At 44.0% G+C, this 26,212-nt stretch overlaps 1 protein-coding gene across 1 annotated transcript in view; it reads right to left on the reverse strand.

The window, feature by feature from the left end:
* Positions 1-891: 891 nt before the first annotated feature.
* tns1a (tensin 1a) overlaps positions 892-26,212 on the reverse strand; it is a 130,619-nt gene continuing 105,298 nt past the window's right edge. The window contains 14 exon segments of the mRNA XM_079581436.1: positions 892-1,743; positions 3,019-3,048; positions 3,124-3,192; positions 3,267-3,435; positions 3,868-3,894; positions 3,984-4,055; positions 4,136-4,213; positions 5,036-5,131; positions 5,203-5,331; positions 5,406-5,492; positions 5,610-6,124; positions 7,045-7,129; positions 7,258-7,284; positions 7,487-7,561. Of these exon segments, the coding sequence (XP_079437562.1) occupies positions 1,614-1,743; positions 3,019-3,048; positions 3,124-3,192; positions 3,267-3,435; positions 3,868-3,894; positions 3,984-4,055; positions 4,136-4,213; positions 5,036-5,131; positions 5,203-5,331; positions 5,406-5,492; positions 5,610-6,124; positions 7,045-7,129; positions 7,258-7,284; positions 7,487-7,561 (1,589 nt within the window). The 3' untranslated portion in view covers positions 892-1,613.

Genomic DNA, 26,212 nt, shown 5'->3' on the forward strand with positions numbered 1-26,212 from the left:
CAGCCATTGTTTCGGCTTCTACCCCATTCATGCCCTACCTCGAGGAGAAAGAAAAAAAGAGGAACGAAAACCATGACGAGCCGAAAAAAACAAACAAAAGAAACGAACAAAGAAAAAGAACAAACATACACATGTACAAAGTAATGTACACCATATTCAAACACATTTCAAAATCGTCAGACTTTGAAATCATTAGCCAAAATAAGTTTTTCTATATTGTCTCGCCCATTTAAGGTTCTTCATCTAGACTGTACAATATATGTATATGAGCAACCATGAGGGACCGAAAGCAACAAAAATAAATACTTTTTTTCCGCTATGTCATCTTTCAAAGTAGTTATATCTATGTACAATGATAGCAATTTTCCTTAGCTTATTGTGAGTGAAGGTTTCAAACGGACAGGCATTAGCGCACAGTGTGTGTGTGTTTTTTTTTTCTTATTAAAATGGATTCCTACGGCGTCGGACGTCGCCCCGAAATGAGCCTCACTACTTCGACGATGGGTGTCTCTAGTACAAAATAGTTTTCATGCAGTCTCTTCGACAAGTCATACAACCTCTAGACGACTTTTTTTTTCTCTCCTTTTTTTTGTTTTGTTTTTTTGTTCTTCTGTAGGACACAGAAAGAATGTCTTCGGTGACGGCGTTTGGATGTCGCTATGGAGATAAGAAGAGGGAAAAGGGAAAGGGGGGGCGGTGCAAGATTGAAGGGGACAACATGCAAAAAAACAGTGCATAGGTCCAGGCGTGAGGTGACTTTCCAGTGTGTTTCAGATGGCGAAAGAGTCAAGGAGAAAAAGGTGGGTCCGATGCCTGAGCGGGTGGCGCCATCTTGTGGTTTCCTGGACGCGCGACATGCTCAGGAGAGGAGTGAAGTGACAGTTTTCTGGGTTGTTTTTTTTTCTTTTTCGTGTTCATTATGGTCTGCTAAAGTGTCACTGCAGAGCCCTTACCGACACAGACCAAGTAAGATGAGCACTCACTATGACTTTTTTTTTTTCTTTTTTCTTTTTAGTGGAAGGTAGAAGATTCGAGCTTAAAGATCAAGCTAACATGCATAAGGTCTTCAGACACTGTTATGCTAAAAGCCGCCGTGGCCGACTTTTTTTTTCTTTTTTTTTCTCCTGAAGACGATTTCAAGAATAAACTTGATTTTTTTTTTTGTTGTCCTTTTTGAAAGAAAATGTAATGGCTTAATAGCTACGCCGTTCTTGCACTTTGTATTGCAACTACCTTTGGTTAAGTCAGTCGACACAAACAACATGAAAACCTGAAGTTCTTCTCAACGTTACTTAGTCCCTCCGTCGCCTTCTCCGCGAGCGTCTTCTTCTTCTTAAAGGTTAGCCGCTTCCCTGCGTTCAAAGTGACCGCCGTTCCGTCACATTCCGAGCTCCCGCACTTCCGCACTTCCTCTAGCGCCGACGTAGATCCGCAATCCCGTCCCCGACCGCTGATAAAAAACTCAAGACAAAACCAGCAAGGCAAAAAGAGACGGGACGAAAAGAAATTTGTTTCCGAAAGAAAAAAAAAAAAAAAAAGGATCGTCTTCCCCGGTGAGAGACACACCAATGACTGAGGAGGAGGAGTTCCAACATGGCCGCTGCGGAGGCTTTTCACCGCTTCATCATCCGCGTCACGTAGTCGACGATGGCCGCGGCGGGCTGCTGCGGCTCCAGCTCGGCGAACAGGTGGCTCACGTTGTCCGTTGTGCTTCCTTGTTTCCTCGCAACAAAACCGAACAGCCTGAGGACACAGACAAGGAAATCAAAATCAGAACAGTTTGAGTTGCTTTCCGTGAAAACTCCCCTTTAAGTCATTCCTTGACTAATCATTGGCTACGTTTACATGGAGACCAAAAACCTAAAAATAATCTGATTTCTGGAGTCTCAGATTATAAGAGATATGTAAACACAATCTGATATACATTATCTGATAAAGATGTAACCTGATTTCTTTCTGATCTTTCACAACTAACCAGGAAAATAAGTAAAAACATTATTATATAACTTTTTTTATACATATATTTGCAGGTGGAGCAGATTTAAGGGTGGGGTTGCTCTCGAAAAAATGCTCTGGCTCATTTAAAACCTGGAGTTTTAGATTTCTGGATAGTCAGATTTCTGGATAGTCAGATTTCTGGATAGTCAGATTTCTAAAGTGAATATAAATGCATCAGATCTGATTATTGGGTTAACAGATTACTCCAGTTATGTGTTTGTAAAGAGTCTCGCACATATCTTTGCAGACTGTACTAAAATGAGGTTTCGCCCTGGTGGCTAAGTGAGTATTTATTCTCTGACTGAGCATCAGAGGTCGGTGTATTTATACTGTGAATGTGAAAAGCTCGAAACAATTCTAATCTAAACTCTATGTCAAGAGTTTGGGCTGATTAGATCACGTGGGTTACATAGAGCAGATTTCTCAAGGTTCTGCAGAAAAGAAGGAAATTGCAATGTGTGAGGCTGCCTCTAGATGGTGCTCTGTGTACAGTACAGGCACACTGCTCAACATGACATAACATGAAGAGTCAATATTGTGAGATTATTATTTGGTTTTAATCTTGTTACACAATGTTTCTAGTCCCACGTTTTTGTCTGCACATACATCTTTTTCTAAATCTTCTATATATCTGTATTTTGTCTGTAAGCAGTTAAAAGTCATATTTAAAGCTGCATTACGGAACTTTATGTGAAAAACAAAACTTTTTATTTGTGCATATCTGGCCTTTTAGTGACCTAGCGGTTAGTATTGCACCTTTACTTTCCATCCCAGTGGTCTCTATGATGCTCCAGGATCAATTGTTTTTAGAGTTTCTGGAAGGTTTTCGGACCCTCTCACCCGTAAACTTACAAAACAGTTGGTCCTGGAGAGTTGTAGAGGCCACTGTGATGAAAAGTAAAGGCGCCATGTGGACCTCTCATACAGCCGTACGGTCACAAAAAGGTAAATTACGCACAAATATCAAGTTTGTTCCATAATGCAGCTTTAACACCTGGGGTTTGGTTGCTCTGCTCTTACCTTACTAACCCTCCTCCTTCTTTGCCCCATCTGTGAACACACAAACATGCACAAATGAAGAGCCGTGGCTTCATTCCCTCAAACGTGCCTCTGCGGCGGCCTTACTTTCTGTCCTGGGGGTCGATGTCGCAGTAGGTGACCGTGTTGAGAGGGTAATGTCTCCTGAAGAAAATCCTACAAAACACGAGAAGCGTAAAACAAACTTTGCTTTGACACCTTCAAAATGCAGGTCGCAGCAGCTTCCTCACTTCCTCTGGCTGTCCGTGAGCGTGATGCCCTGCGCCGACACCCGGAAGTGGACCGTGGCGGCCGTGGGCAGGGGGTTGGAGCTCAGGGTCTGGGTGAGGGCCTTGGCGATGGCCTGGGGGCCCGTCAGCGACTCCATGTCCACCGAGCTGATGTACAGGACGTTGCAGGCTGTGGAGAGGGGGGACGGTAAAAGGGACAGTCGGTGAGGGCGGGGCGGTGCCGGTGCTGCTGACAGTGATGGATGCTGGGTAGTTAAGGCCATCATGCGAGGCGCAGGGGGAGAGGGGGGCGGGCGCCTGGCCAGGGCAGAGTGACCCGCTAAATCTAACCTGAGCACAGGCTGTCACTGTCAGTACAGGCCGGCGGAGGAGGAGGGGAAAGTTTTACCCCTGTCTTTTAAAGGCCGAAATGAAGTTTTGTTAAAGGAACAAAGGAAGGAGGAAGTTTGTCTGTTGGAGCAACTAAAGTGGAGATGTTGTTGCAAGAGTGGATAGAGGACTATGATACTGTCTGGCCCCTCTGTATGACACAATACGTGCATGCAGTTCTTCTAAAATGATTAGTAACTGTGAGCAGAATCAAATGCAAACCAGTGCTTACCGTGGGCTTCTTCAGGAGGCTTCTGGACTGTGGGCAAATCAAAAAGGGCAGATTGTTCATCTCAGTCCCGCCTTTTAAACATGATCGCAGCGTGAATGTGCGGCTGAGAGACGTACCTGTTCCTTGCTTCAAAAGTTCCACCACGGGGTCGGTCGGCGTGGCCAGTTCTAGGGCTTCTTCGTTTGGATCTGTGAAAACAAACCGAATTGAGATTTTTTTTTATCCCTGAGCTCGGGGTCGCCTTTCCTCCGGTTGAGATTGTGCTGACCTTTGGCGGGGATCATGAGCTTACAGGGCAGAGCCAGAGGGGTCATGGAGTGCTGGTACACCAGCGCTGAGAGGCAACCTGCGAACAGAAAGTCAGGAGCAAAGCTGTAAGTGCTGACAATGGGACGCTAGAGAAGAATGGAAGAATTTATTACTATGAAGTTTGTTGTGTACAGTTATAGCCTGAAGGGGGCAGCACTCTTTCTCATCTAAAGTGTATTGCTCAGAGAAGGTAATATTGGACTGACGTGGTTTTGTAAGATGGATGCGTCTTAAGCAAATAAGGATGGAAACGAGCTATTTCGCTGTAATCTGTGAGAGCACGAGAGGACAGGCTGATGTTGTCCGACATGTTTCTTTGGGTGTTCTTTCATCACGTTTGCACTTGTCAGAATCATTTAGTCAGTGGTTTCAAGTGTGAAATCATTCATTGGGTGAAAATGTCCTTATGTCCATGATCTCAGCATCCGGTTTCATCCAGTCTTAAAATCCTCCTGGCTTAATGTTTCAGTGCAGTGTCCCTTAAAGGCACACTGTGTAACATTTTGGACTATTCTGTTGCCATCAATAAATCAATGACCAGCTCGACACAGAAAATGCTATTTTTTGCTGTGGTTAAGCAAAGAATGAATGTGGATGAGGACCTAACCAATTTTAAACTCTAATTCTGCTGCTCGACATCTCCATGGAGACGATTTGGAGACGAACCCACTCCCGGTAAAGTCACAGTCATGTCTCACAGCAGGATTTATCTTATCTCTGGTGACTTCAACCATGAGTTCTCATGATGTTCGGGGTCTCCATTCTCCACATGGTAAAAGTGCATTCCCCAAACTTGCAGCTCAACATGGATAAAACGTTGGCTTAAACTTTGAAAGAATACTGTCCCTCATGAACTCACCAAAGTAGGGTTCGTTGGGACAGCCCTTCAGCCGCACTCCTTTGGGACTGGTCTCAATCAGGAAGTGCCTCACCAGCTCGTTCGTCATGTCGCAAACTGCAAAACCATTCAAGATGACAACGTGCGGAACGTAACATACTGAATGGACAAAGACTCCGGAGCTTTACCTTTCTTGTTTTGCTGCACCGTGGGAGGGGGGCAGGCCACCTTCATTGCCAGCCCGTAGGCCCCGCGGAAGGAGTGGCTGTCCCGGATGATGAAGGCGCCGGGCTCCCTGTCCTTCAGCAGATTGATCGCTTAAAAAGAGAAAAACATGGCATAAGACGACTTGAAATGAGCTGGAGAGATGGGATGTTAACGCCACACTCACCCTGTTCTCTGGAGATGTCGGGTTTGTACCAAAACTTAGACGTGTCCTGAACAAACTTGACGTTCATTTTGATGTCGGGGTAGCCATCTGTTGGGACAAGACGAGAAGTTACTAATATTGTAAGTAGAAATATAGAAAAAGCCCTTCTGTGACATGGGTGGAATAACTGGTAGCTAAATCATTTGGGCGATCCCTTTGTCTCACCGTATATGGACTTAGGCATCTCTGGGAGTGTGTTTGTCCCGGACAGGTTGGGCGTGCTGCCCCCGCTGGCCGGAGTGGGCGTCAGGTTCTTGTTGTCCGTGCGCTCTGCGTCCCCGCTCGACATGTGTCTCTTCTCGGGCAGCAGCGGGGACGTGGGGAAGGCGGGGGTGTGCGGCGGCTGCGCGCTGCCCTGGCGAGAGCCCAAGTCGTCGGGCGTGCTGTGACCGCTGGGCGTGGGTCTGCGGCCCATCAGCGGACTGGGAGGCACCCCCGCAGTGGTGGCCGCCGCCTTCCGAGCGATCAGCGGGCTGGAGGGGACGGGCGGCGGCTGGTGTCGGGTCAGCGAGGGGCTGCCCTGTCCCAGGCGTCTCTGCAGCGCGGGGCTGGGGGGAGTGTTGGTGGCCACGGTGCGGTGCAGGGTGTTAGGGCTGCCCGGGACTGTGTGCAGGCCCATGATGTTCACCTGGGAGCCCTCGGGAGAACCAGGGCGGTGGGGGTACGAGGGCGCGGGGCTTCTCCTGCAAACATGACATTGTAGTACCATTTAAAAATAATAAATCAATAAAAAATGTCATGGCAAACACTGACAAATGATGTTAGACATGTTTGAAATCCAGAGGAGCCTCAACCCTGACCTCTGCAGGGTCCATTTTCCTCATTCTTACCCAAATAATATATTGCTCGAAAAAGTTTTTTTAACCTCGTAACTCCCACCTGAACGGATCCCATTTCATCCAGTTTGACTTTACCCTAATCAAAAAGCTTCTTGGGGAAAAAAGCACCAAAACAGCCACAAAAATGAGAAGAAAACAAGGATGTAAACGCAACAAAATTGTGACAAAAACTCAACCAAAGAGTGACAAAAAAGTGACAAAAAAGTGACAGAAATTCACCAAAAATTCAACCAAAAAGTGAGAAAAATTCAACAAAAATGTGACAAAAATTCAACAAAAATTCAACCAAAAAGTGACAAAAATTCAACCAAAAAGTGAAAAAAATTCAACAAAAAAATACAAAAATTCTACAAAAAATTGACAAAAATTCAACAAAAATGTGATAAAAACTCAACAAACATGTGACAAAAATTAAAACAAAAAACAAAAAAAAATACATAAAAAAAGGTGACAAAACGCGAGGACAAAGATCAGTTTTGTAGGTCTTAGCTTTCAAATGAGGTGCTACACAGGCCTATATAATAGCCAAAGAGGACAGCATGCATTTGGTTTAGGCGGGTGGTAAGAGGTTAAGCATCAAGCCTGGAAAACTCCTGTATGAGTGACACTTACATAAACATATTGCTCAGTCAACAGTTATAAGTTTTGAGTCTCCTCCAGTGAGTATTCATCCTGAGAAAAGCTTTTAATATGTTGTGATTATTCATCAGCTGCTTGCTTTCAGCCCCAGTTCGCGGATGTTAATCATGTACTTTCCGTACCCGTCAGTGGTCTGGTGCACGGGACTTCTAGAGGAGACGGGGGCGTTGACGTGTTGTGCTCTGGATTCCACCACACCCTGGAAATCTGCAACAACAACAAACAACCCCCACATTCACACGTTTTCTTTTAGATGTATAGGTTCTATATTTCACATAAAGAACTACAAATGTGTCAGGAGCGTGCATAAAAGCCTGGCTGAAGGAAATTCTTACCTTGCTCCCCGTCATTAGATTCAGAGTCTGCCATCAGCCAATCAGAAAAGGGCAAAGGAGGGCACAGCAGGTTAGCGTTAGCATTAGCAGGTGAATGAACAGCTTTAAGCACTAGATGTAAAAGTGATACTACTACTACTACTACGTCTACTTCAGTACTACACAGACGTAACACAGTTTAGTGGTTAAATCAACATGGGGAAAAGGCGGATCTATATTTTGAACTGACCTGATCCGCCGTGCGAATGCGGCTTCACTCCGAGGGCGGACAGCGGAGTTTTGGCCAGTCCAGGAGGAGTGCGAGCTGTAAGGTAAAAAAAGATCATCATAAATAAGTATTAAAATCATGACAAATATAACAATACAAAAATATTGTAATTTGATGGAATAAGCAAATCCATTTGGTATTGGTACAATGCAAACAGTGCTGATAGTGAAGCTTAGGCAAATCAAAAAATCAGTATGTGAAGTGCTCCACTTAAGCCGGGGCCGGCCGGCACAGCACGCACAGACCATAAAACGTTCATTTCCCATTCAAAGTCAGATTTGGGAACAACCTTTTATTAAATGGACAAAATAGGACACACAGGCAAGAGTTGTACCACAGACTTCTTACGGCAACAGCTGTGTGGTCTGGTGCTGTGTAGAAGTGCATTTCACACTGTGTCTACAACTTAAAATGGAATTGTTGTGATGCAGCTGGTTGTAAACTTTGACAACTCAATCTGGAAAACCTGGACAATTGAGAGCCTACACAATCATGTTGCTACCAATTTTAATGCAAGCAAAGTTCTCGAAAAACAGGTGGACTGCTGCTCCTACGTTGGCTTACAACAAAATAAAATATAAAATAGATGAAGTCGTCATGAATGTTTTAACACAGCAGATTGTCCACTCAAAGCTAACTATTAGCATGTTTCATGAAGATAATTTTAGCCTTATGGTTAGCAGTACACCCCTCCAGGAACCGCCACCTTAACGTGGTGGAGGGGTTTGAGCACCCGAATGATTCTGGGGGCTCTGTTGTCGGGGGCTTTGTGCCCCTGGTAGGGTCTCCCATGGCAAACAGGTCCTAGGTGACGGGTCAGACAAAGAGCGGCTCAGAAGCCCCTTATGAGAGACCAACAGGCCCGGTCAGAACCATGAGGCTGTCCTTCCATGGACCCACCACCTGCAGGAGGAGCCATAAGGGGCTGGTGCAATGGAAAAGTGGAAGAAAATGGATGGATGGATAGATGATTAGCAGTACAAATTTGGGCCATTGCTCCTATTTTTGTTTCTTTATTTGGTCGAAAATACATCCATAATTCAGCATCTTCTCTGTAGAGGTAGTTGGTGAAAGAGTTGTTCTTTTCTCCCCTTGTTTTCCCTCATCAGCTTCAAACTTGACCATTTGAGGGCGAATGATGCTCCCGGTCTGTTTTGAGTAAACATCACAAAAAGTTCCTACAAGTTGATTTTGCCTAAGTCCACTTGATGTCATTTGGTTAGGACTGAATGTTCTATCTCTATGCAAACACAACCAATCACTGAGTCATAAAACCATGTGCTACTCTGAAAAATCTCCAATGACACGACCATGGCACTAAACTGCATTTCCACTCTGCTGCTCTTCGCTGTTTTGCCAACATTTGGCAAATACGTTTATCAGGAAATTTACCAAACATGGGAAACTGCTCAGAAATGCTGCCAACAGGACTACACCGATCTTGCTCCTGTCAGCGGTGAATACGATATCAACCTTATCCGTCAGCTTGGCATCAATAGTGCCGATTGTGTTTGGATCGGACTGTGGAGGAACGGCACCGATTCGAGCAACTGGCTGTGGTCTGGAGGTGGAAAGGTGGTAACGTTGTTCTGGGATGAGCATGAATTTGAGGACTGTGATGCCTGCAACTATGGAGCACTTGTGAACAACATGTGGGTAGACAAAACAACATTCGAGGAGGCCCATTATGTCTGCTACCAAGTGCATGCTGAAAGAGAAAGGAAGACCTGGGAAGAAGCGCTCGAACACTGTCGAAACAACCACAAGGACTTGGCCAGCGTTGCCTCGGAGACAGAGATGATGCTGATGCGAAAAGAGCTGAGCAAAGGAGGCGAGATTACCGAACACGTTTGGGTGGGGCTGCGCTACCTGGGGGACGGGTGGGTGTGGATCGATGGCCAGCCGCCGGGCTATGACGCCTGGGGGCCGAGCGAGGAGCCACAGTGTCCGGCGAACCGCTGCGGGGCTCTGAAGGTGATCGGAACTACGGTTCAGTCTTCAGATCAGGAAACAAATTTAGTGGGTAACATCGAAGAGGTCAAAGTGTGGGAGACCCGCAGATGCAACGACAAGTTGCATTTTCTTTGCTATTAGGTATTGGCGATCAACTGTAGTTGGTAGAAAAGTAGCCTGTATCTAAAATCTTTAGGGGCAGAATCAGTGGTGAAAGATATATCTCTAAAACCATGTTTCTTTACTGTGAGCGGCTCATCTCTTCTCAGACCTGATTTGTAACTTTGCAGGGAGCGGGACACGCCTCTCTTGTCTGGAGATGCTGCTGCTTTGCATTGACTACAGACAGCCAAACATGAGGTTTAAATACATCAGGTTCTCTTTCAAATGCTTTATTTAAATACCCCACTGTCGGAGCACGTTTATTTATGTCTTGAGTTTAGCTGCATTTGTGACATTGTAACCTGTAACCTAGAGTGTGTTGCAGGGTGGCTTTATTGTCATATATCCGCTGTTTGCATGCCATGTGTCGCTCTTGTGTCTTTTTTTTTTATTTTTAAATTTCTAGGCTTGGTTCTTGGCTGGTGGGAGTGACTCTGGCCATCTCGAATCTCGCTCTGTCCAAACACCTCTGACTCCCCTGCACTCACGGCCGGACCGTTCCATCACAGGTTCGTCCACACAGAGGTTTGCACTTTTACCAACCTAAAGTCAAGTCTATTGGCAGATTTTTGCCTGAACTGCAACTTTTTGTATTTTTGCTGCTTTAGACCTCCTGCCTGCTGCAGAGACCTCCCAACCAGATCATGTCAAGTCAAGCCAAGAAGTCCTGCAGAAAATAAAGACCTTTCTTTCGGTGTAACTGTGCCTTTTTAACAAACGCAGACCTCTTAAATAAAAGTCTATAAATATCAGCCAGTTCATCTCATCGACTTGAACATTCTAATCACAGAACATAGACATCCCTGTACTCTGCAAGGCTGTACGTTTATAAAGGTTTTGCCTAATGAACGTCTGACCATGTGATGAAACTTGAGTGATTGAAAGGGAGGGCGGAATGAGAAAACAAACATGAACAAAGTTACGCCTCAGACTGGACAAATATGAGTCACATTGGACACAGAGATGGCAGATGAGGGCTCAATATAACTCAATCACATAAAACTGACAGAGAAAGAAAGGCACCATTCACAACTAGAAGTAAGATCCCTGTGAAGCCCCTGTAGAAAGCCATATGCCAGATCTCATTTTTCATAGTTTCCTAAGTATTTCAATACACATGCAAAAGCACTCATGAGCGGAAGGAACTTACTTTGCATGTGTCGTTCTTTTGGAATGATTTGCTTAGATCAGAATAAGAGTCAGATGTATAGGTTTACACACAGCCAACCTTGTAATGAAGATATTTGATTCGATGGTCGTTTTTCCTGAGAGACGGACTGAACGTCACGCTTCGATGCAAATACTCATTTTGATGGTATAAAACACCTCACAGTCACTGTACTTCATTAACGCGCAGACATGGCTCCAGAACTTATGCTCATTCTGCTACAGTTTGTGGTGTCGGTCAGCTCGCTCAAGTACGAGATCGTTGAAGATCAGGTTACTTGGGTAGAAGCTCAGAAACATTGTCGGAAACTATACACAGACCTGGCTCCTGTCAGCAATTACTACGATATGAGGCTTCTCAAAAAAGCTGTTCAGAAATCTCTCCCATATTCACTACAGAGGAAAATATGGTTTGGACTCATGAGGAACGCCACCGATGCGAAGTGGATGTGGTCTGGAGGTGCTGGAGTGACCATGGAGTTTTGGGGTGACGGGCATCCAGACAGTACAGATATGTTTGGCCTGCTGGATAACCTGGAGTGGAGTGCCGCATCTCCTTCAAACAACCTACACTTTCTCTGCTACAAGGTGCACGCAGTGAGGGAGACGAAGACCTGGGAGGAAGCTCTGGAGTTCTGCAGGGAGCACCACCAAGACCTGGCCAGCGTCGCCTCGGAAACGGAGATGATGCTGATGCAGAACGAGCTGCAGAAGCAAGGGACGGCCACCGGGCACGTCTGGGTGGGTCTGCGCTTTCTGGCCGGAGAGTGGCTGTGGGTGGACGGGCAGCCTCTCGAATACGAAGCCTGGGGACCCAACGAGCAGACGCAGTGTCCACGGGTGGGGTGCGGGGCTTTGCGGGTGAGCGGGTCTCGTGGGGATAGTGTGATCCACGTTGGGAAAATTAAAAAGTGGAATATGGTCGATTGCTCAGAGAAGCTGCATTTTCTGTGCTATTAAAAACAGCTTGAGAGTAAAAAATATGGTTTGCTGTGGGTTTAGCTCATGTTGGGTTTGGTAGTCAAATGTACCTTTGCATACAGAGCAATAAAGCAATGCTACCCTTCTATGTCATTTTATATTCTAATGTTAAAAGCCCACAAGCTTTTTCATATAATGTTTGGTGGCATCGAATGGCGACACTGAGGGTTCCACTCTTTGCATCTTGGGCACATGCACTGGTCACTGTAACCAGAAGAGCCTCACCGACCTGCTACATGTTGATATTGTCATTCTTTGTTCATGTTGTTATTGTAATCCCAAAGCTGTTTATTCAAGAACCAAATGTCCTATGCATGGCCTGAACTGTCCCCACCTATGCAAATACTAACATCATCCGGACATAAAAATACTAAGCAGAGTCTGTGTCCTTCCATATCAAGCAGATATGGCTCCAAGCTTCATGCTCGTTCCCCTGTTTGTGATCTCTGCAAGTTCGCTCAAGTACACGTACGTTCCACATAATCTCTGTTGGGATGCTGCTCAGGAGTACTGCCGAAAGAACTACACCGACCTGGCTCCAGTCAGCAGTGAGCGTGACATGAGGCTCCTTCAAAAAGCTATCATGGAATCTTCAAAAGTTGCAGCAACCATGTGGATCGGACTCTGGAGAACTGCGGACAAAAGTAAATGGATGTGGTCCGGAGGTGCAGAGGTGACGACATGTTTCTGGGATACTGAACAGGGACAGCCAGGCCCAAGTGAAATGTTCGGACAGCTGGTAAACAACAAGTGGCATGACGCTGATTCAAACTTTGGAGGGGGGACCCACTTTCTCTGCTACAAAGTGCACGCAGTGAGGGAGAGGAAGACCTGGGAGGAAGCTCTGGAGTTCTGCAGGGAGAACCACCAAGACCTGGCCAGCGTCGCCTCGGACACAGAGATGATGCTGATGCAGAACGAGCTGCAGAAGCGAGGAAACGCCACCGAGCACGTCTGGGTCGGCCTGCGCTTTTTAGCCGGAGTTTGGCTGTGGGTGGACGGGCAGCCTCTCAAATATGAAGCCTGGGGAGAGCAGACGCAGTGTCCCGCGGTGGGGTGTGGGGCTTTGCGGGTCACAGGGACTCATGAATATAATCAGAGTGAGATCATGGCCCATGCTGATGTCGTCACAGAGTGGAACACGAGGAACTGCAGTGAGAGGCTGCATTTTCTTTGCTACTAAAATCGGACAGTAACGGATCAGCATTGACATGTCGTGTTAAGGTGAGACACTGCAGGTGAATAAGGAAATCACAATTTGTTATTAGAATGAGGTTCATGATGACCGCTATGTCAGCAGTGAGTACAACATGAATCTCCTTCAATAAGCTGCAGAGAAATCTTCAAAAACTAAAAACATCACACTTATGTATATTGGAGGATGTGCTGTGTTGACGATGTTATTTTCTGTGCACGTTTTCATGGCTGCACGTGTGTGTTGTAGTGCTGTTGTGAGATGAAATTGTGTGAATAAAGCAAAGTTTGTTTTGCCAGCTGTGTCATAATCTTCATTTACCCAAAGCAACAAAAAATAAATCAAAGAATAGACGTGGAAGGTCTCTAAGAAATGCTTTACATGTGCTTTGACTAAGATTGACAGATGTTTGAGTGTTCAGGGAAATGTACAAGTTTACTACCATTCACCAGAACCAATGAACCGAGACAATGGAAAGCAGATCCTGTCACACACCTGGGATGATGTCCTACAGGCGTCAGACAAAAGGGCTTCCTTTTAACAACAGCTCTCTCTCTGATAATCACAAGAATTTTAAAATAGAGAAGTGCATAATTAAGATTAACTTATTTCGGAACTTGTGGCTTCTGTTGTGGTATTTTTCACTTGTCCACCAGGCACGTTAAAAATTGCCAAAAAACTATGGGGGAAAAGACTCGCCTTGCCTCAAACAGAGCAAAAAGAAACATTCTACATTCCAGTTATTCGCTGGGACCGGGACAGCAGCCTACATCAGCCCCCTTAACTGACATGAAACACATCTGTTCATTGTTGTTCAGAAGTCAAATACAGTATGCTCAGTCCTATTCAAAGAAGTTGTTTTGTCGATGGCCTATGCAAAAAAGTATTGGGGCGACTTAAAGAGTGAGCGTCACACACTTGTCAGAAGACCTGATTGTCGTGAGTCATATGGCAGAGGGTTCAGTAGACGTAAAGGCAGTGAAGAGTCCAGACCTCGAATTCATCCTACTCCTTATGATTCTTACAAAAGCAACAGGGAAATATGTCTACGTACCATCGTCTAACACCTGGTTTGGAGCTCAGACGTACTGCCGGACCTACCACACCGACCTGGCTCCTGTAAGCAACGAGGACGACCAAAGATTCCTTAACAAGATGGTTGCTTTAGTTAGTTTCACTTGGATTGGACTAATGAGAAACTCCACCGACCGAGAGAAGTGGATGTGGTCCGGAGGCACAGAAGTGACTGAGTGCTTCTGGAGACTTCTACATTCAGAACCCAATGGGATCACTCGAGGAGAAGATGTTGGAGCGATCTACCTTCATTCATGGGTGGATGTACAACCTTCAATGCAGTGTCCTTTCATCTGCTACAAGGTCCATGCCATAAGACAGAGGATGACCTGGGATGACGCTCTCCAGTACTGCCGAAAAAAACACTGTGACTTGGTGAGTGTGGCTTCGGAGGCAGAGATGATGCTGATCGAAAAAGAGCTGCGCAAAGAACTCTCCAGCTGGACCGTCTGGATCGGGCTGCGTTTTTTGGCCGAGGAGTGGCTGTGGGTGGACGGACAATCCTCTCGGTATGAATCCTGGGGCGCATCGAAGAAACCCATGTGCCCGGACATGGATCTCTCTTGTGGAGCGTTGCAAGTGGAGGGGCAAAGAAGAACAGTCAATGGGGAGAAGTTGACTGATACAGAACGAGTATCGGGCTGGGAAGCTAAGAGCTGCAACAAGATGAGACATTTTCTTTGCTATTAACCAAAAAAGGCATCGTGTTCATACTGTCAACTGCAGATTTTTGTAAGTTAGAAATGTCCAATCATCTTTATTATTACTCTCCTTTGCTTTTCTGTGTGCAACTTTTTGATGCAGCTATCTTTGCATCATCAAATACAATTTAAACATGCAATACTTTATGTTTAGTAGATGTCTGCGTTTTCAGATTTCACAGCAATAATGAGTTTGAATGAATGAAATCATTAAAAAAGTACATTGGTCTACATTGTTGTTTTTGCATTGTCTTTTGAATCTATTACTTTTATTCACCTTTCTTGACAATTGTCTCTTTCTTTCGGAATCTGCCACCCTTAAAAACCTCGATTTTTTACTCCTAGGTGCATTTTTGCTTCCTTTCTCCCCTACTTCATTCGATACGTCTTTGTGGGAAATATATGTTCGCCGCGACCGGGACTGCAGCATAAAACCCCTTGACTGACGTGAAACACAACTGTTCATTGTTGTTCAGCAGTCAAATACAGCACCTATTCAAAGAAGTTGTTTACATTGTCTATGGTTGATGCAAAAACTATTGGGCCAACTTAAAGAGTGAGCACCCTTTGGTCTGTTGTTTGCAGACACCTCACCAGTGCAGCATAAACTCGGTCTTTTGGGTGCTCTTCAGTGCAGGGATCAGTTTCAGCAAAAAAATCAAACAAACTGAGGCACTCCAACAGTCGAGATAATAAAAAACCTTTATTTAACCATGGCTAGATGAGATAAAATTGCCAACGTGTTTCGGCTCTAGGTGTACTATTCTTTTTTGTAAGATAAATAAACGTAGTAAATTACTCTTATACGCGTTTCCCCAAATCTCACAACAATAAGCCAGATATGGAAGAATCAATGTATTATATAGAGTATGCAGAGCTCTTTGATCCAGTATACTTGTTGTTTTACTTAAAATTCCAATACTTTTAGCATTTTTTGTTTTAATATCGTTGATGTGCGGCTTCCAGCAGATTCTGCAGTCACGTGCACACCCAGAAATGTATTCAAACATGCTCAATTGTTGTATTATTGATTTGTACTTTTACTTTGGGTATTTCTTCATAGTTTGCAAAGATCATGAGTTTTGTTTTGTTTTGGTTTAAGGACAGCTTGTTCAGCTCAAACCATTGTTTCAATTTATTCATTTCTGATGTGATTAGACTTTGGAGCTGCAGCACATTATCACAAGAACATAATATATTGGTGTCATCCGCAAAAAGGATACATTTGAAACATTTTGAAACAATATCATTAATATACAATAGGAATAAATAATGCGCTATTACTGAACCTTGTGGCAGTCCACAGATACTTCCGGGTAAGAGGATTGAGAATGGCCAATTTGAACAAATTGCGGCCTGTTTCTTAAATAACTCTTAACCCACTCTAATTCCCCTGATACCATATCTTTCCAGTTTGCTATATAGAACATTGTGATCAATGGTATCAAATGCCTTTTTGAGGTCAATAAATATACGAGCTGCAATCTCTTTATTGTTATTTCTTCTATTAATTCCATAAGTGCCGTTGTTCTAAAACCATACTGACTGTTGAGAATCTGATTGCTTTCTATAAAACAGCACATGTCGTCATGTGAACTCATGATGAGTAATGGATACATACACATCATGAAATCATGCATTACATCAGACATAATTTCATGTTATTCATGCATGACTTCATGTAACCTTATTATAAAGTGTTACCAAAAAGGAAAAAAGTCAGGCACCCCCGCTTTACACACAGAACTTATGTCTGGCAAACCAAGTCAAGGTGGAGGGACTGCTGATAAATTTGCTGCTGAAGAGGTGAAAGCAGCTCATGACCAGAATGATTTGGTTTAAACAAATCACCTCCAAGCAGCGGGTTCAGTAGACGCCATGGCAGTGAAGAGTCCAGACCTCAAATTTATCCTGCTCCTTATGATTCTTACAAAAGCAACAGGGAAATATGTCTACGTACCTGATCTTATGCAGTGGTCTGGAGCTCAGACGTACTGCCAGACCTACTACACCGACCTGGCTCCTGTAAGCAATGAGGACGACCAAAGCTTCCTAAACAAGATGGTTGCTTTCTATAGTTTCACTTGGATTGGACTAATGAGAAACTCCACCGACCGAGAGAAGTGGATGTGGTCCGGAGGCACAGAAGTGACTGAGAGCTTCTGGAAACCATTAGAACCCAATGGGATCAATACAGGACAAGACGTTGGAGTGATCCACCTTCATTCATGGGCGGATGTACTACCTGAATTCCCGTGGCCATTCTTCTGCTACAAGGTCCATGCAATAAGACAGAGGATGACCTGGGATGACGCTCTCCAGTACTGCAGAGAGAACCACCATGACTTGGCGAGTGTGGCTTCGGAGACAGAGATGATGCTGATTGAAAAAGAGCTGCGCAAAGAACTCTCCAGCTGGACCGTCTGGATCGGGCTGCGTTTTTTGGCCGGGGAGTGGCTGTGGGTGGACGGACAACCCTTTAGGTATGAATCCTGGGGACCTTTAGAGAAACCCATGTGCCCGGACATGGATCTCTCTTGTGGGGCACTGCAAGTGGAGGGTCAAAAACAAGAAGTCAATGGGGAGAAGTTGACTGATGCAGAACGAGTATTGGGCTGGAATGCTCTCGACTGCAACAAGAAGAGACATTTTCTTTGCTATTAACCAAAAAACCATTGTGTTCATACTAATAATAATAATAATGCCTTACACTTGTAATGCGCTTTACAAGCCTGTATTAACAAGTTTCTCAAAGCGCTACATTGTCGTCATTATTCATTCACTCCATACTCGGCGGTGATAAGCTACTGTTGTAGCCACAGCTGCCCTGGGGTAGACTGACGGAAGCGAGGCAACCAGTCTGCGCCATCGGCCCCTCCGACCACCACCAACCACTCACTCACACACCACATTCACCCCAGGCTTCCTGGTGTTACCAAACGGTCTCCCATCCAAGTACCGACCAGGCCCTTCCCTGCTTAGCTTCCAAGATCTGACGGGATTGGGCATAGCAAAGGCGGTATGGCCACTGTCAACTACAGATTTTTTTAAGTTACACATTTACAACTGTAGTTACTGAATTATACTCCTTAACTTTTCTATGTGTAGCTTTTTGATGCAGCTATCTATCTTTGCATCATCAAAAAACATTTAAACATGCAATACTTTATGTTTAGTAGATGTCTGTTTGTATGTGATGATGGAAGATTTTACAGTAATAATGAGTTTGAATGAATTAAGTCATTAAAAGTACATTGGTCTAAGAGCCAGTGGCAAAGTAAAAAGCTTAAGTATACCAATAATGATCTACTGAATCAATAAAACCAGTGCAGTCTGATGAATACACTTGAGAAAGGAGACTGCTACATTGTTGTATTTTGATAATTGCCCTCTCTTGAAATGGTTGAAACAGGGGTGAATTCTCCACCCCCCGATCCACATGTCACAAGTGTAAAAAAGCTTGTATTGCAAATAAGTTGTTTCTTAGGATGTTGTGTCTTTGGCTTCTGTGCAACCATCCAAACCCCATGCAAATCTAAGGAAATGGGATTATGGGATGGTCGTGTCCTGGATACTATTTATTGATTGACCATCTTACTTTACTGCATGTGGTACTTTTAACAACCTCCGCTTACATGATTTATACAAATTATATTCATGCAAAAACACAGTAATAAAAGTCGTCTTTTTTGTTGTGCTTTGCATTCTCTTTTGAATCCATTTATTCATCTTTCTTTATCCTCTGCGGGGAATAAACTCGGCAAGCGCGTATTGGCAGTAAAGAAATGGGGAAATCAGCAGTTTGGTTCCTGTTTGAGCGTAAAAAGTGGTGGTGTGGCTCCATAAATGTGCAGAATTTGGTTAATGCACTGCGAACCTGGACAGATCCAGATTTTAGACTTCACAGAGACACACTAGCTCCGGCCTGTTTCATCGGAGGCAGCTGGAGTAATTTAGAGCACTTTCTCGGGTAGTTGCAGTTGATAAAGAATGCGGCTACATTTTAGGGGTAAATTCTCACCTCAAAGATCGACTTGTCAAAAGAGAAAAGAAGCCTGTGATGCTGAAAGAAAGTCCAAAGACATCACTGGAATCACTCACAGCCAAAGCATGCAAATGAAAGGAAATGGGATTATGGGATATCCGACGCAGGTCCTTCCATAAAGCATTTACGAGCCATAAAGATCACAACATACTTTTTTCACATCAATGTCTGCACAAAATAGCAACCTGTTGACACAATGTCTGATTTGTTAAAAAGAAATCAATAGTAAAAGTTCTTACACCCATTGCCCTTGTTCATATACTGTATATATGATGTGGGTCTACCATCATGGTTATGTTTGAAGTTTATTTTATTTATGATATGTCCCATAAAAGCAACCAAGAAACCAATAATCTAAACGGCTGCACCACACAAACAGATGGCCACACCTTCCATATGCAAACATCTGATTAGGGCCTCACAAAAGTCAGCTCATCAAGTCACCTTCGCTCAGTGGTTTGTCCTCTTCCAAAGGATAGACATGAGTCCAGATCTGACACTGCTGCTGCTGCTGAAAGTGGTGGTTACAGTCACCGCTGGGAAGTATGTTTATGAACAACAAGAACTGAACTGGATTGACGCTCAGACGTTCTGCCGAACCACCTACACCGACCTGGCTCCTGTAAGCAACGAGTATGACCAAAGTCTCCTTAACAAGATGATTTCTGGGAAAGGCTATACCTGGATCGGATTGAGGAGGAACACCACTGACCGAACAAAGTGGATGTGGTCCGGAGGATCAGAAGCAAAGGAGTGCTTCTGGGCACCATTAGAACCAAATGGGATCACATCAGGACAAGATGTTGCAGCAATCTCTTATCAAGTATGGGTGGATACGGTACCTACACCCCTGCTGCCATTCTTCTGCTACAAGGTCCATGTTATAAGACAGAGGATGACCTGGGATGACGCTCTCCAGTACTGCAGAGAGAACCACCACGACTTGGCGAGTGTGGCTTCAGAGACAGAGTTGATGCTGATCGAAAAAGAGCTGCGCAAAGAACTCTCCAGCTGGAGCGTCTGGATCGGGCTGCGTTTTTTGGCCGGGGAGTGGATGTGGGTGGACGGACAACCCTTTAGGTATGAATCCTGGGGACCTTGGAAGAAACCCACGTGTCCGGACATGGATCTCTCTTGTGGAGCGCTGCGAGTGGAGGGGCCAAAAGAGACTGTCAATGGGGATACGTTGATTGATGCAGAACGAGTATTGGGCTGGAATGCTAAGCGCTGCAACATGGCGAGACATTTTCTTTGCTATTAACCAAAAAAGCATTGCGTTCATACTGTCAACTATAGATTTTTGTAAGTTAGAAATGTCCAACCATATTCACTGAATCATACTCCCTTGCTTTTCTATGTGTAGCTTTTTGATGCAGCTATCTTTGCATCACCAAATAACATTTAAACATGCAATACTTTATGTTTAGTAGATGTCTGTATGTATGTGATGATGGAAGATTTCACTGTAATAAGAAATAAAGAAAAAAAGGGGACACGCTGATGAAGGTAGAGCAGATGTTGGGGTGGAACGCTCATGGCTGCGACCTGAAGCGACATTTTCTTTGCTACTGACCAAAATACTTACTCACTGTATCCGCGATTGTCATTAGTAGTTAGTTTTTGTAAAGCAAGAAATCTGTAACTATTTTAATTAGTTCCAAAGTGCTCTTAGTTCTCTGTTATCGGCACATTTTTGGTGTTTTATTGCAGCTGTGTTCTTCTTTTTCATCATTTATATCTATTATAGAAGTTGTAATGCCTGATTGTTTGATATCTGCCTATATGTTTCAAACAACTGTTAAAATGATTTTGAAATATTAAAATACTTCACACTACAGTGCTATGAGCCTTTCCATTAATGATTCACATACAACACTTTTAATTCATAACAACATTTTAAAGTTCAGCCATAAAATCTGAATCTAATCATCCCCATGCCACCAGGGTAAAGAAGCGTGTAATGCTAACCATCTTTTCATTATTAGCAGCTTGCAATGGCACCTTGGACAACAATGGAATTATTCAAAACCAATGCATGCAAATGAAAGGAAGAAGGATTATGGGATATCCGCTGCAGATATCCTGGTGACTTCCTCTGTGCGAGTTACAGGATGTCACAACATCCAAATGACTTCCAACTAACCTGAACCCCAAACCCAACCCTTTTTTCATATTAGTGTCTACAAAATGCAACAACTTTGATAAGACAAATACTTGTTTGGTTTGAAGAAGTCAATAGAAAATGCTTATTGAAGAGTGGAATGCACTTGAAAGTCATTTAACGCTACATTCTCTTAATTGATTCTTTTCTTGTTGACCCAATGTAAATGTTAACTAAATTGAACAGGTGGCAGACATCAGAAAAACATTAAACAAAGCATGTCCTCTTACACTGAAGGCAAGCGCTTAACAAAAAAAAAAAAAATGGCTTAGACTTAAACCTTTCCTCAAACAAATGTACAGCTACACCAGAACGTTAACAAAATAATTGCCTACTCAGGTCATGACAATCAAACACAAAATGCAATTCTTTTCAACATAACTTAACTGACACAAAGAACATATCCGCTCCTGAGCCAGAGTACCAGACCTAGTAAAGTAGTAAATCTAGATACAGAAGAGAACAACACAATTATTAAGGGACTGTCCAGACCAACCCTATGCAAACATAAGATCAGGAACTTTCAAATGAGTCTACAGCACATCTAGCCTTTCATTTCAGTGGTTTGCCCTCTTCCGAAAGACAGACATGACTCCAAATGTGCTGCTGCTGTTGGGGCTGGTGGTTACAATCACAGCTGGGAAGTATGTTTATGTACGATTTCAGATGAACTGGTTTGAAGCTCAGACGTACTGCCGGACCAACTACACCGACCTGGCTCCTATCCACAGTGAATATGACTCTCGCCTCCTTCAGAAGTTGAATCCTGATGTTGGACGATACAGCTGGATCGGACTGATGAACACAACCAACAGCAGCACATGGTGGATGTGGTCCGGAGGAGGGGAGGTGACCACGTTCTTCTGGCGAAAAGGGGAACCCAATGACCATCGTGGGAATGAAGATCATGGAGTAATTTTGAACTGGCCTAATTACACTTGGAATGACGCACCGGCCCACATGGACCTTGCTTTTCTTTGCTACAAGGTCCATGCCATAAGGACGAGGCTGACCTGGGATGAAGCTCTCCAGTACTGCAGAACGAACCACCATGACTTGGCGAGTGTGGCTTCGGAGACTGAGATGATGTTAATTGAAAAAGAGCTGCGAAAAGAACTCTCCAGCTTAAACGTCTGGGTCGGGCTGAACTTTTTGGACGCAAACTGGCAGTGGATGGACGGACAACCCTTTACATTTGAAAATTGGGGACCGTTGGAGAAACCCATGTGTCCTGACATTACCTTCGCATGTGGAGCACTGAGGGTGCAGGGGCCAGTTCAGAAAGTAGGAACGGACACACTGACAAACGTTAATGGAATTAAAGGGTGGAATGCATGCGATTGCAACAGGAAGCTCCATGTCCTTTGCTACTGAATAAATTGTTAGAATGTGTTAATTTTGCATTAAAAAAAAGTATGCATAGAAGTGAATCTCTGACTATCCTTGTCATTGTCTCAAATATCCCATTTACAGAGTTGGTTTGGTTCCGTCCCCTCCTATTGAAATTCATCAGAAAATTCTTCAATGTGTATGCTACCCCTAATCCTGTAACCTCAAGGATTAGTGGCAGCAATTTGAAGGACCTTGAAGGGTTGGCATCTTTTACAGGTTGTGCTCGTCCCACCGAACACAAGAAGCACAACCGAGAACACGAATGTTTTGAACTTCAGGCTTTTATTTTGTGAAACCATGCTCAAGCTGAGAACGAAGCCACGCAAACACTGTGGTATTCAAAGTCATGGAAAAGATTTAGTCCAATGTCCAGGGAGCCTTTGCAATAAAAGTAACACTACTACACAAACACAATAATCCAATCCATTATTTGACAGTGGAGAGTGCTGTACTTCAGTGGCCCCTTGTGGAGAGGGAGAAGTGCACAGGCAAACATGTTAATAGTGACAGCAAGCTGAATGATCTTAAGGGGTTTGCATCTTTTCCAGGTGTGTGCTTGTCCCACCGTCTAACTCGAAAAGCAATAGCTGAGTAATGTATGAACTCCGGGCTTTTTTTTCTATCTTGAGTAACCATTGCACATACTGAGATCAAAGCCATGCAAGAACTAGTCAAATCTCATATTCAAATTCATGGAAAAGATTTCATCCAATGTCCAGGGAGATTTAGTCGATTGCAAAGACTACAACCACATCCACGAAAGTAACACACAATAACTAATAACATGAATCCAATCCACCATTTCACAGTGGAGTACTGCACTTCAGCGGCCACTTACGGAGATGGAGAAGCACACAGGTATACATATTAATATAAGAATTAGGAGAAGTGGGTCCTGCACTATTCCACTATTTCACAATCAAGTCCAAATGAGGAAGTGCAAGTGCAGGCCTCGAGTAGGTAAAGCTCAGTGACTGAATTCCGAAGAATCTCAGATTTCAAAAGAGGCGTGGTGTGTCCGTCCCCATGTAAACATAGGATTAGGGACAGTTCAAATTAGTCACATCTTGCACTTCACTTCCTCTTCCAAAGGACAGACATGACTCCATAATCAACGCTGCTGCTCCTGCTGTTGGAGGTGATGGTTATTGTTAGGGATGTACTGATCCGATATTCAGTGTCCGTATCGGTAGCCGATCCGGGCATTTTGAGGGTATCGGATTCAATCACTGGTCCGATACAAAAGACGGACGTGAATCTGCGGTCATGGATGTGCAGCGGCTCCAGCCTGCAGGTTAACCACAGTGCAACGCTTCGAGGTTTATCGCAGCACAGTTGTAACCTGCAGACTGGAGCCGCTGTAGATCCAGGACCACAGATTCACGGCCTTCATGCTACTGCCATTTGATTTATTCTTATTATTGAGTCTTGCACATAAGTAAGTGCCCAGCCCTCATGGGATTACAAGACACATTTCAAAACAGAATTCAGATTAAGATGGCGGCCAAAATAAAATCACAGAAACTGTACAATCAATTATAACAGAACAACATCCACATCACAGGAGGATATAAATGAATTTGTCATTAACCTGCCGCTATCACCTGCTTCTGGAAAAAAAAATCTAATTTATAAAAAAAAACCCTTCACATATGAATCTTGGGGACCATTAGAGAAACCCATTTGTCCTGACATCACCGTAGCATGTGGAGCACTTTGGGCCAATGAAGTCAAAATGAGGAAGTGCAAGTGCAGGCCTCAAGCAGTTAAAGCTCAGTGACTGAATTCCGAAGGATCTCAGATTTCCAAAGGGGCGTGGCGTGTCCATTCCCATGTAAACATAGGATTAGGGACAACTGAAATTAGTCACGTCTTGCACTTCACTTTAGTGGTTTGTCCTCTTCCATGACAGACATGGCTCCGTATTCAATGCTGCTGCTCCTGCTGTTGGAGGTGAGGGTTAAGGTCACGGCTGGGAAGTATGTTTATGTTTCATCAGCGCTGAACTGGATTGAAGCTCAGACGTACTGCCGTACCAACTACACCGACCTGGCTCCTATCCACGGTGAATATGACACTCGTCTCCTTCAGAAGCTGTATCCTAACTTTGGACCGTACAGCTGGATTGGACTGATGAACACAACCAACAGCAGCACAGGGTGGATGTGGTCCGGAGGAGGGGAGGTGACCACGTTCTTCTGGAAAATAGGGGAACCCAATAACCTTGGCGGAGCTGAAGATAAAGGATTCATATCAAGCCAATACTCTTGGTTTGATGGAGCACCCTTTGAGGATCGCACCTTCCTTTGTTACAAGGTCCATGCCATAAGACAGAGGATGACCTGGGATAAAGCTCTCGAGTACTGCAGGAAGAACCACCATGACTTGGCGAGTGTGGCGTCCAAGACAGAGATGATGCTGATGGAAAAAGAGCTGCGCAAAGAACTCTCCAGCCAGAAAGTCTGGATTGGGCTGCACTTTCTGGACGCACACTGGCAGTGGATGGACGGACAACCCTTCACATATGAATCTTGGGGACCATTAGAGAAACCCATTTGTCCTGACATCACCGTCGCATGTGGAGCACTCTGGGCGCAGGGACCAGGTCAGAAAGTCGGAAAGTTGGTAGATGTTCAAGTCATCGAGGGTTGGAGTGCATACGATTGCAACCGCAAGCTACATTTCCTTTGCTACTGACTAGATTCCTTAAAAATGTATACATACAGTAATATCATTTACTATAGTTGTAGATTTGGATTTTTAATGTCCGTGTTATCAGGACTTTGTTTTTTGTTGCAGCCATACTTAAATTTGCAATGATGTTTATAGACTCTCCGTGTTGAATAGTTACACCATCTGATATTTGCTAGTTGCTAGTTTCACAACTTGAGTTTGGAGTTGAGATTAACGAATAAAATCTGTCTTAAAATCATTCTCTCGTGCATTCACTTCACTACGCTGAACGGCAGGGGTCAGTGAAGGCAAGTCAAAGAGTTTTGAGAAGTTTGCATCTTCCCCTAGGGACTGGAAAAAAGATCAAACATTCAAATGCTTGGAAAAGGTTTGGTCCAGTGTCCTGCCAGGTGAGGTCATTTGCAAACTGAGTAGGACAACAAATTCTCTATTGTTGTACGAGAAGATATCATGCAAAATGAGTGGCTTTAGAGAGTCAAGTGCAAAAGAGCCCTTTAGGATGGTCAAAACTTGGAATACTCACAATATTGGAGAGAACTTAAAATTTCTTTGTCATAAAACAACAGTGTAGCAATGAAACACAACTTTTAGACAGATTAGTGGGTTCTCTTTGATGCTAAACCCAGAGTAAAGCAAGTAATCAAAAATCAAGAGCTTGTCGAATCCAGTGGTACTTACAGTGGTGCTTATGGTGGTAATTACAGTGGTAATTCTAGGTACTTTTGTGGTACTTAAAGTGGTAATTACAGTGGTACTTACGGTGGTACTTATGGTGGTAATTACAGTGGTAATTCTAGGTACTTTTGTGGTACTTAAAGTGGTAATTACAGTGGTACTTACGGTGGTACTTTTGGTGGTACTTATGGTGGTAATTCTAGGTAGTTATTGTGGTACTTACAGTGGTACTTATAGTGGTACTTACGGTGGTACTTACGGTGGTACTTATGGTGGTACTTATGGTGGTAATTCTAGGTAGGTATTGTGGTACTTACAGTGGTACTTATAGTGGTACTTGTAGTGGTACTTACAATGGTACTTATGGTGGGAAATACAGTGGTAATTCTAAGGACTTGTTGTGGTACTTAAAGGATACTATAGTGACAATTACAAGGTATGTACTTCTAGAAACAGTGGTAACTCTTAGTAATGAAGGTTGTACTTC

Source organism: Gobius niger, assembly GCF_951799975.1.
Source record: "Gobius niger genome assembly, chromosome: 23".
Classification (NCBI taxonomy): domain Eukaryota; kingdom Metazoa; phylum Chordata; class Actinopteri; order Gobiiformes; family Gobiidae; genus Gobius; species Gobius niger.